This window comes from Phaethon aethereus, assembly GCF_964289735.1.
Source record: "Phaethon aethereus genome assembly, chromosome: 2".
Taxonomy (NCBI): Eukaryota; Metazoa; Chordata; class Aves; order Phaethontiformes; family Phaethontidae; genus Phaethon; species Phaethon aethereus.
In genome coordinates, this window is record NC_138582.1 from 147400203 (window position 1) to 147412173 (window position 11971).

Consider the following 11971-nt stretch of genomic DNA (forward strand, 5'->3'; position numbering starts at 1 on the left):
TAGGTGTTTTCTTAGGAAAATATACTGAATTATCTCAAAAAAATGCAATACAGATAGCATTGTGTTGCTTGACTTCAGTTTTCCCAATAGAGGGATTACATATTCTTTGAGATTTGCAAAATCAGTAGCTATTTATTCTACACAGATTTCTTACTGGCGTATTTCTAATGCTATCATCTTATTGTAACTTAAAAGGTTTCCATAGCTCAGTAGCCCTTCAGAAGGCAGATGTGTACTCCTTAGTCTCCTCGAATAGCCTTCCTTTCTAGCCTTCCTTTTCCTCAGATAAAACTGAAAAAACAAATGCACCAGTGCAAACAAAATGCCTACCCAACAAACCATACAAAATACAACACTTTGTTATATCTGTCTCCTAGCTCTTTTGCTGATGTGTGGTTGAATTTAAATAATCTTGCAAATATTAACTACTGAGTGCAATGTTCATCACCAGTAGTCTCAGTAGAAGCACTGCAAATGGAGGATGACTAGGTATTTATGCTGAGTTCAAGTAAAAAAAAAAACTTATGAAACACATCTACCTTTCTTATACAGCTACAGTTGTACGGTTTTAGCATCTTTATTTACCAACTGGTCTGCATACTATATGTTTTTTTTCACTAATGCAGTTAAAAAGTCCTTCCTATTATCTTTAAGCTATTGGCCATACATATATACCATTTGACATTTTGCTTATCACTGTATAACTCTTCAAAACGTATCACTTATATTCTTTGCCACTTATTTTCTATCTTTCCAGCCTTTAATATTTTTATCACTGTACCTATATCTTATTTTAATTAGGAAGGCTTCTTGCCCAGCATTAGTATATATACTCTAACAAGGTTCAACGCAGTGTCTCCAATAACCTACATTGCACATAGATTAAGTTTGGTAAATAAAATTATTTGACTGCTACACAGTTTGATATCAACAGATGCTTATTCAAATACTCTTGTGAGACAGGTATTTCTTAAGACAAAAAGCTAGCCAGATTCACTATATTTCTCAGCTGCCCCAGAAAGATGGGCTTTGTATATGCTATCCTGTGTGATGAAGGTATTAAATAATGATTTGTCTCTTTCATTTGGCAACTCTGTTGAACATTAAATTTCACAGAACACCACACTAATTGTGTTCATGTTACTGGAAACTATTAACAGTATCAGTGTAATTGGCACTGAAATAACAAAAATATATGCTATATAGATATTGTCTGGAAGTCCTCTTCACTGGATGACTTAGAAGCTGAGCAGGATGACTCACTCTTAATGAAAAGTTTACTATAAATTAGCATGATTAAATTAATAAGGTCCTACACAAATTTATAAAGTTTTTCAGAAATTATGCTAACAAACAGAAAATAAAATGTTACACTTTCAAATTTCTGACAGTAGACCATTTACTCTGCAAGATCTTCATCAGTAATTCGTTTCAGTCATACAGACTCTAGCAAGTAATTTCTCATCCGCTTGCAACTTCATGAAATACCTCTCAACATGAGGAAGTTTAATACTTTGCAAATAAGAAGTCCAGCTCAGTCCAAGCTGTGTCCATTTCAGATGTCGTTGCTTCCGGAGGTACTGAAGCGAATGCAGAGCCAGCAGGATTAAAACACGGGTGGTACCGGTGAGCTCCTCTAGCCTGGAGGAGGCTGTTGAATCAAAGCTGAGGTTCCTCCAGCTCATCTCCAAAACCAGAGCGGTCTCAGCCCGAGCACTGTGGTGGGACCCAGCATGAAAGGGCTTCGTAGCTCCAGCGGGACGCTGGCATTCCCTGCTCGCTCCTGCTCCGGAAGAATTTGGACCTACAGACCCAAGAGAAAGCTGTGCAGCGCATCTATTTTCTCCGTCTTTGGGACTAGGGATAGGTGTTCACACTTCGAAGAGAAAGCTGCAGCACGAGGAAGCGAGGAAGACCTGTGAAACGTAATGATGCATTCTGCGACACACGTGATATATACGCGCGAACTGCTGCGTTCATGGGATTTACGACCTTTTCCTAAGTCACAGATTTAAAAATAATTTGACATGGACACAGGCGATTCACCGGTGAGCAATTTCAGCGCTTTCCACACGCCGCCGTGGGTAACGGCGCAACGCAGACCACCGCTTCCACAGGAGCAGCAGCCCCGGGGCGGGTCGGGCACACCGCCGCTGCCGGGCTGGCACTGCGGGCGGCCGCAACAGCCCCGAGCCTCTGGGCTTCCCGCGGCCGCTCCTGCCTCGCTGGGCGGCGGTTGCGCCGGGCGCAGCGCCCCGCTGGCAGGGGCACCCCGCTGGCAGGGGCACCCCGCTGGCAGGGGCACCCCGCTGGCAGGGGCACCCCGCTGGCAGGGGCACCCCGCCGGCGAGCCGCACCCGCTCCCCTCCGCCTCCACCGGCCCGGGCCTGACACCGCAGCCTCCAACGACTGCAGCAGGCCCCGCGCTGACGGGGCCGCCCCGCCAACACCGGCAGCGACGGAAAAGGCAGGGGAAAGGGAAAGCGAAAGGGCTGGGCCACGCCGCCGCAGCAGCCCGGGCCAGCCCTGCAGCAGCGCCACGCCGCCCAGGCGCCGCGGGGAGGAAGAAACGCCTCCGGGCTTGCGGCCTGTACCACCCCGATGGGGGGGGGGGGGTGCATGGGAAGGGAGTGGTCCCTCATCTTCCCACGGCGCTGCCTTGCACTGCCCGGCCGCCCCGCTGGCTGGCGGCAGCCGTTTGCCGCCGACGGGTGGCAGAGCTTCTAGCCCGAGCCCTTTGCGTGAGCCCGCGGCCCGTCCCGGTCCCCCCTTCCTGTCCGGGTGGCTGCGTCCGGGCGAGGCTGGGCTGGCAGGGGCAGGTACCAGCTGAAGATGGCGTTTCCCGGGCAGCCGGTGCCCGGCGGTGGTTTCTACCAGGGCGGGGTAAGCGGGGGCTAGAGGCGCGCCGAGCCCGGGCGGCGGGGCCGGCGGGGCGCGGCCGCGCTGAGCCTGGGCTCCGTGCCGCTACGGCGGCGGGTCAGCCTGGCTGAGGCGCGGACGATGGCGCCTGGAACGGCGCGGCCTCTTCCCACCCCTTCCCTTCTTCCTTCCCTGAGGCGCCCTCCGGGCCGTCCCGACCGCGGTGAGGGGCGCCTCGGCACCCTGCCGGCCCACCGTGGCTCTGCCCGGCCGCGGGGCCTCCGGCGGAGCTGGGAGGAGCGCGGCTCTCGGCCCTTTGGCGTGGGCAGGAGCGGCTTCACGGGGCTCTCTGAGGCGGGAGGGCGACAGTCGCTTCTGCGGGTCCGCTCCCGCGTCGGCTCCTCGCCCCATCCCCCGATGGGGTGTATCTCCGATACCTTGTGTAAAGTTGTCTTCGCTGCCTGGGGCCAGTAAACGGCTAAGCGGCTTGGAAGAACGAGGTACGCCTGATCAAGCTCCGGCCTTCTCCAAAATAGGCGTATTCCTGTCTTGGCAAAAGATGGGTACAGACTCCGTTACACAGATTGTTGGTTCAGCTCGGTCAAACAGGATTAACTTCTGTCATTCCATGGTTTTCACTTAAGAATCCATTTTATTTAAAAATTTCCATGCTTAATGCATTTTCTTCCAAGTATTTTCCCTAGAGATCTGTCTTGCACAACTTTTTTGAAGTGAAAAGAAATATCTGCAGTGCCTTTGTCTTCAGTACCCCATTTTCTGCTTGTAGCAGACTGAAATTAAGCCTTGATGAGATATGCCATACTGTATGTAGATCAGTGGATTGCTTCTATGCATGGTCTTACATTGATCTACTCATAATAAATGAGTATATCAATAAGATTGTGTCTTGCTGGTTGGTTGTTGGTTTTTTTTAAAATAAATTTCTGGTTTGGTTGGTTTGACTTTTTTGTATGGCGTGTATTTATAAAAACACAAGTTGATTCTTAAGTACAAACACTGCAGTTTCTTAACAGCTGAATCATTGATTTAAAATTAATTTTCTTCTTGATTTCTATAGTATGGAGGAGCTCCAGGAGGACCAGCATTCCCTGGACAAGCTCAGGATCCTCTGTATGGTTATTTTGCTGCCATAGCAGGGCAGGTAAAGTTATAAAATGTTATTTATTTTTTGGATTTTTTTTTTCCCCTGGGGAATAATTTCTACATTAGCTTTTGGAATGAGGAATGCCTAATATTTGCAGTGAAGAAAATTGTTGTTTCAAGTTAAAAAAAAAAACAACAACAAATACAATAGTTTTACTTAGCCTATCTGCTATATATAGCTGTGTAGCTGTACCATATAGCTATACACACACAGTACCTATACAGTTTAAATAATGCTGTTAGTTTCTATATAGTGTGTGTCAATCATAGAATCTTTGGGTTGGAAGGGACCTTTAAAGGTCATCTAGTCCAACCCCCCTGCAATAAGCATATGTGTATATATATACATGTATGCATGCAGGTGCTGTATTTCCTATGTAAGTATGTACAGGGACTATATAGTTACATGAAATGTAACTGAATCGTGGCTCAGCTCTGGGTGGGGAATGCTGCCAGTTTCAGGAGAAAGAAGCCAGAACCGATGAGAAGTATGGGCCGTGGAGATGGGCTGGCTGAGAGCAGGACATGCTAATAAGAAAGAGATTGTTACATGATCTTAATAGACTCACAAATGGAAAAGTAGTCTTGAGTTGTGCCAATATCTGGGTTTGCTGGTAGGATAGAATGATTATTCTTTTAGAGGAAAAGGCACTCTCAACTTTCATTCAGGCCTTTCTTTTTACTTTCCTGTCATTCTGCACAGCATTTTTAATTTCGTTCATGTAATTTTGTGTCATATATTGGTTTTGTGTGATTATGCATGTTACTAGAAATAAGTAGTTCTTGAACTATGTTACAAAGTTTAGGAGCAGATAAGTTAGGTTTATTGAGCTGTTCTCAGCTGTTTTTATTCTGTCAAATAAGACAGAACAAAAAAGTTCTGTCTGTGTTGGCCATATGTATTTATTGCACACTTCTAGGGTGTGCGCAAATCTAAAACTCTGCTCCTGGATCTGTTATCCACAGATAGACATAACCACAACATGAAAGTTTGAATTCAGCAATAGTAGCTGATACTTAAATTCCCAGTTTAAGATTGCAATTTGGGTTATTTTTGTTCTCTATGGTAATCTTTTCAATTTATAATGCATCTTACCATCTATATGTTACTTCTTTAACTGTGCTTATGAAAATATGTAGACTATGTATTTTTGTAGTAAAGGAGAACACTGGAATGACTTGCGCGTAGTGAGGCAGGCCTCTCAGGTAAGGTGGAGCCCAAGCTAAACTCTGCTGAAGGTGCTGACAGTCTGCCTGCCAGCTGAGATGCCTTTGCACCCAGGTGCCGCCTGGATGTGCCAGGAATCGGCAGTGGAGCCAGTGACTGATGCTGGAAAAATGAGTAAGCGCCTGATGTAAAGAGAAAGGGAGGTAACGGCAAACAGGATGCACCCCTGTGGGGAAGAGGTGGCAGGAGCTGGACCTCACCAAAGCATAAGACCATCCCGAGGCTTCTCAAGTGAGACGTGGTCACTGAAAGCTGGGGAACCGGTTAGCACTTAAGTAAGAGTACTCAAGTTAGTACTCTTAAATACTTTTTACTCTTAGAAATCATTCCTTATTCAAATGAACTGGGCAGCTTTTGAAATGTTATCTTTGGAATTGGAAGAGTCAGTTTCAGAGACCAGTGGCTGTGCAGAACTAAAAAGCCTGCAGGCAGACAGTGAAATGGACCATATAAATTGTCAGTTGCTTTTACAGCCATCTGTGCAAGTCTGTAAAAAGCTACATCTCATGGTCTTCTGTATGTACTTAGTGTAGAATTAGTAAAGTTTTTGGCTATGGTTTGCTGCTCTCTGTGTAGTTTTTATGCCTATATAATACATACTGTTATCTCTGAGCTTTCTGTGAAGTAGTTTGCCACAGAGATCTTGTCTTAGATTTGAGGAATTAGTTTTCTTTGTCTACAGAAGAAAGTCAAAGGTATTGTTTCAAATCTTTATTAAATTAATTGAGTCGGTCTTTGTAGGAAGTAATACTTTTCTTTTTTTAGTCTGTTCACAAAGCCCCTATGCCTTGTCTAGTTTAACTGCTTAAGTTCTACTTAAAAAAAAAAAAAAAAGCCAAGCATCTTTCTGATAATGTTAACCATGATTACAAATCATGCTTTTCTGTCTTCCTTCTTATTTTAAAGTTATGCAGATCCTTCCTTTGTTCCAGAAGACACAAGGGCTTTGAAGAGATTCGCTGCTTAATATGCATGCTATTTCAAATCTCTTTTTTCTTTTATTTTTTTTTTTTAATTGTCCTCTGAATGTTAAGTTGTATATACATCTGTATAGTTAGACTGATGGAGTAGATTGGAAGCAGTTTTGGGTTTAGCTGCAATTAATTTCACATAGAATCAAAATGTTGTTGATCTTTTTTTCAGACCTTGTCAAATATTATGTAACATATTAACTACTATTTGTCCTATAAATAATGATACTTCATTTCTGAAAGTTGCCTGGCTGTGCCATTCCTACCATGTCATTTAGTAGCATATCTCTCTTCTTAAAAAGAAGAAGAAAAAATGCGTACTGAATTTGAAAACATAAGGAAAATGCTGAGGCAAATAAATTTGTTTCAAATATAAAGCAACTCTCTTTTCCCTATTTAATGCTTTACAAAAGTCAGGTCATTTTTTATATCTACAGATATAATATTCCATCCTCGAATGAGGTTATATTATACTCAAACTGTGTGTGAACCGAACTTCATGTTGGGGTTTGAGGAAAGTTACCTAGAATTCCAGCACCACTTTTGACAGCTCATTGCTTTCGATGAATTGGCAGTTGCTTTCTCTATTTGGCCCTGCGCAGGATGCACTGGAAGTGAGTCATTTTCCAAACATGCAGATTGGTATCTTTTCCGGGTTTCTTTTGGTTTTCTTTCAATTTGCTTTCTGCTTTTGTTTGTTCTGCTAACAACTTAGTATTCAAAAAAAACAGGGTTTTTTTAGATTTATGAGTCTTAAGGCTGTCTTGAGAAGAGGGTATTTATGATCTGGGTTCTAGGTAGCAGTACTGTAGCAGTGAGATCATAAACATGTAATCTAAAGCGACCACAATACCGAGTAAGTTAAGACTGGTACTTTTAAGGAGAGCTGTCTTGCTGTTCAAAATTTTGCAACTTGGTTTCTATTAGGGTGACTCTGGGGTATATGCTACCAATATTTGATGTGGGTTTGTGGTTCTTTTTTTTTTTTTTAAGTTAAGTTTAGAGCAAACCTGCCGATCCTGTTCATTTTTTAGTACATCACTAGATGAGAAAGCTAATGCATATTGCAAAAATATCAACGAAAGAAACATCATTACAGATATGGGTTATAAAAAGCAATTTCTATCATATAGCGGACAGGTAATCAGTTATTTTTTGAAGGGGTAATTAATTTAATGCCACTGCAAAGGGAGTGGGTACTGGGAATAACCAGCCTGGGAGAGGGAATTAAAACAATAGCTGATACATGTTCTGTTATTAAAAGGATGGACAAATAGATGCTGATGAGCTACAGAGATGTCTCACCCAGTCAGGGATTGCAGGAGCTTATAAACGTAAGTTAATGATTTAAAATAACCAAAGCAACCCCAGCCCTCAAGCATACTAATTCTTATGCCATCTACTAGAAATGCTTGTAGTTGTGCCTTCTGCAGATGTTTGGGGGTTTTTTTGTTTGCATGGTGGAAGGGCTTTCTTTCCACATGGGCTACTTGAAACAAATTCTCTGTATTCAGTTCTGTGCATATAGGACTTCCCTTCTCAGCCTCCCTTAGTTCCTCACTGCTGAGCTGTAGAGTTTCAGTGTTTTGTAACAGACAGCCAATTCTTAAAAGAGATGTTTTGCTTTGTTTTCTCAATTGAGCTTTGATACTGACCCAAAACTTCTCTGGTGGGACTCCTCTGTTGGGCACCTAGTGTTCAGTTTACAAAATTGAGCTTCTATGAGTAAAACTGGCTTCCTCAAGTGGTGTCTGTGGTGAAATATAAATGACCACTTTGACTGAAACCCAAAACCTTTAGATTGAGATAAGAGCAAATTAATTTTAAGTACTTGAATTGCCTCCAGGTTGTCTGCTGTCAGCTTTTCTAACAAGTAATGATAAAAAATGATTAATCTTACTTGGATCAAAGTATGGTATGGCTATGTACAGTGGAAGCAATTATATAATATTTTATACATTGTAATATATTATCAGTGTATAATAAAAAGCAATTTAAACTGTTATGTTTAGACAAAACTGAAAATCATTCTTGTAACTTATTTTTCCTTTTTCTAATTTAAACAGCTTTCAACGTAGAGACTTGCAGACTCATGATCTCAATGCTGGATGTATCCTTTACTATGAATTGTAAACGTTTTTACATTACATAAGCAGAGATGAGAAGGTGCCCAGAATTTGGGAAATGCTTTGTAATTACCATTCAGCTCTTATTTGATAAGTGTTATGATCATTATAATTGGGGAACTACAAAACTCCATTCTTAGTCATTTTGCTGAATGAAATAATAATTCTAATAAATGAGGCTTTCGGTGACCGATCCTCTTACAACAAGTGGTATCCCTGCAAGCCTAGGGGACTGTTTCTCCATTGTATGAAGAGTCGGGTCTGGCAGCCCAGAATGGAGTGTTGTGCAAATCGCTCATTGTGCTTTTGAAATTGGATGACATTGTAGATGTCCTGCCTACTGAATTAAGCATTTGTACTACACAGCCTGAATACAGTCCCCCTAAATCCTGTTCCCTGAATGAATCAGGTTTGAGTATCTAATGAGGTGGTATCTGGCATTCAGCAGTAGGATCTATGGAAGACTTAGGTATACTGCACAAGGTTGGAAACTTTGAAGTGTTTTAGTCAAAAGTTGAGTTGTCATGTTCAAATGTTTTGCTATTGAAAAAAAACAGAAATGAAACCAGAAGGGCTGTTAGCTCACCTGGAACAAACCACTCAGAATATGAGAACACTGATGATACTCTAACTTCAAGTAATTTTTAATTTGGCATCTGTTTTTATTTCAGGTGTTTATTTTATTGGTAACAATTATACTGCGTCAGGTAAAAGAGAAGTATGTGAAGTAAGTTAAATTCACAAAGAGCAAATAGTTTTATCACGTTTCACTGAGAAATGGGGAGAGCAAGTTCTCTGAGCTTTGGTTTTGGTTGGTAGTATTATGTCCGTGCTGTGGGATGCTGTAGTTAGTTTTCTACCAGAAAAATCAGTAATAGTAAAATATTGTTACTGTTGGCCTTCAGGAAAGAGTTTTTAACTACAGATGATAAAAATACAAATTTCCATTGAAGAGAGGGCGCTTTTTAAAAAAATTTTTAAGATAAATATTTTTCTTAGCTTTGCAATCAGAGGGATATGTCTGGCACACTGGGATTTAATGAGTTTAAAGAACTCTGGGCTGTGGTCAATGGCTGGAAGCAACACTTCGTAAGTTTTGACAACGACAGAAGTGGTACGGTGGATCGTCAAGAACTGGAGAAAGCCTTGATGAATATGGGTAAGTTGTGAAATGTTCTTGCTTCTGACACCGACTTACAGCACTTCCTTGTACCAGTTATCATCCTGCAGTAACTAACCCATGATCTTTCCAGTTAAAAATGTGTTGGATTCTGTTAACTTACCTGTCTTTTCAATACAGACTTTTTATTTTCAAATAGGATTTAGGCTGAGCCCACAGGCAGTGTCGGCAATCACAAGGCGATACAGCACTCATGGAAAGATTACATTTGATGATTACATTGCCTGCTGTGTGAAACTCAGAGCTCTCACTGGTATGCTGGATTATAGCCTTGTTACGATCATCCCCATAATACATTTTTATTTAATAAAATCTCATTACTCAGTTACCTCAAGTTCAACTTTTAACTTTTATGTAACACAAAATAGGTTTATTTCAATAGAGTTTACAGGCACAACTGGAACAATTATAGATTTATTTTTTTAAACCCCCACTAAAAAATGGTCTTAAAACTAATGCAGCATTTATTCCAGAGACTAGAAGAGTTACGTTCTCAAAATTGGGAAACTATTTATCAACAGAACATGAAGGGCTGTATCTGATAAATACAGAAACGAAGAACAGGAAATAAAGTCTTGGAATGAATTGCAGTATTCTTCATGAGTTCTCATTCATTTTTATGAATGACTTTAATGAAAGTACAGTGCATTTTAAACAAATATATTAACTGTAATTCTTCTTAACTGGTTTCTGTTTTTTTTCTTCAATGCATTTTTGCAGAATGTTTTAGAAGAAGGGATACATCTCAGCAGGGTTTTGTGAACTTCCAGTATGATGATGTAAGTGAACTTTAAGGACTCAGTTAAAGTTACAGCGTAAAACTGAAGAAAAACTTAAAACTGAAGACGAACAGTAATGATTTGAGTTTGTTTCTGTCTTCTCTATGCTTAATGGTGTTACCTGAGAGCATAAAGGTTCTGAGTTTTGCCGAGTATTGTCTCAAAAACTTTTCACATATTTTAGAGTTCTGTGAAATGTTGTTGTGCATTTTTGTTTGGACTTCTTACTGGTGTGGCTCAAGAAAATCTAAGAGGCTACGTTGCTTGCCAACATCACTTTTTGTGACTTTTTTTGCCACCTTCTGTTTTAAGGCTTGGTCGGCATTTTTCCCAGGAAAGGCTGGGGTGGTGCCATGGGGACAGACACAAGTCACAGTGAAGCTTATAGGTCTTGGCTTCCTGGCCACATCTGTGCAAGAAAAGGAGAACACTAGATTCAAGTGTTCCTGGGTTTTTTGTTGTTATTATTAAGGAGATGCTTTGTTTTAATTAACTATTAGCTAATTTTCCTATTTAGTTTCAAAGCTTTGTTGTTCATGGACTGAGCTTCTTTACAGAAAAGGGTAGTGACAATGGGTATTCTGGAGAAAAAGTGAAAACTTGTTCTCTACCGTCTATCTAATAAGTGGTTATTCTTTTTTTCAGTTCATACAGTGTGTTATGAGCATCTAAATCAAAAGGAAGGAAGCTGTGGATGATCACGATTAACATTCCAGTTTGTGTTTTGCTTTGCCAAATCTTCCAATGATTGTGTATCTCAGTATTGGAAATTGCATATTTTATGAAGGTATTGCTTTACACACTTGCATTTTTTTTTAGTTTTGACAATGAAGACGAACTACTCATGCACTGTCGTCTTCAACTTTCAACCTGTGATTGTTGAAGATGTTTTTATTTTCATAAACTTGCAATTCACTACATATAACTCAAATTACGCAGATATGAAATTTTTCTGTAGTGTGTTTACTTTCCTGTGATTCACTAAAACCAGTTCCTGGAGTGCAACTTACCTTTTTCATTCTTAAACAGTGTCATGTTTATGACGTAAGATAATACATATTCTTTTGTTTTTGACAGCATAAGACACATGTACAAACTGAAAGAGATTTTGGAATAATCATTTTATGCTAGTCTGTTAGAACATCAGTAAGTTTGGCTTATTTTGACAGCTAGCTATTTTCAGGATGAAGTCTGTGACACCATGCACTGAGCATAAGACTACCTGTCAGAACTCCAGTGATGCAACAAAACATGGCAGAGAACTCTTCTAGCAGTGTGCTTTTGTATAGGGGGCTTATGCTCCAGTAAGATTCTTGCTCTGTTTGTGTCACTATATAAACTACTTTTAAACATACAAAAAACTACGCTGTGTCTGTTTATACATTAACCTTCCCTTTAACAATAAACTTCTAAGCTGCCAGACTTCAGTCACATCTAAATCAATGTTTCTATCATCTCCTCCACTTTAAACCCTAACCAGTAGCCTTTCCTGCCTCCATATGCCAACTAACATACAAGGGCCAAACCCCACTTCAGAAAATTCTTGCCAGATTACTATTTCAGATCACAGAAGTAATTTACTAACACTGTAGAATTTACATGAAAGCAGATACAGAAAAGCAAGCCTTTTTTGCCTGAGATTTTTCAGGGGGAAAAAAAGAGGG

At 40.9% G+C, this 11971-nt stretch overlaps 1 protein-coding gene across 1 annotated transcript; it reads left to right on the forward strand.

Annotated features, from left to right (window-relative positions):
- Positions 1-2832: 2832 nt before the first annotated feature.
- On the forward strand, positions 2833-10979 carry SRI (sorcin; the record flags this gene model as incomplete). Its single annotated transcript, XM_082015542.1, has 8 exons — positions 2833-2883; positions 3938-4021; positions 7487-7556; positions 8289-8332; positions 9360-9507; positions 9668-9781; positions 10249-10307; positions 10953-10979. 8 exons carry the CDS (start codon positions 2833-2835, stop codon positions 10977-10979), a joined length of 597 nt encoding a protein of 198 aa, XP_081871668.1.
- Between the last annotated feature and the right edge of the window lie 992 nt (positions 10980-11971).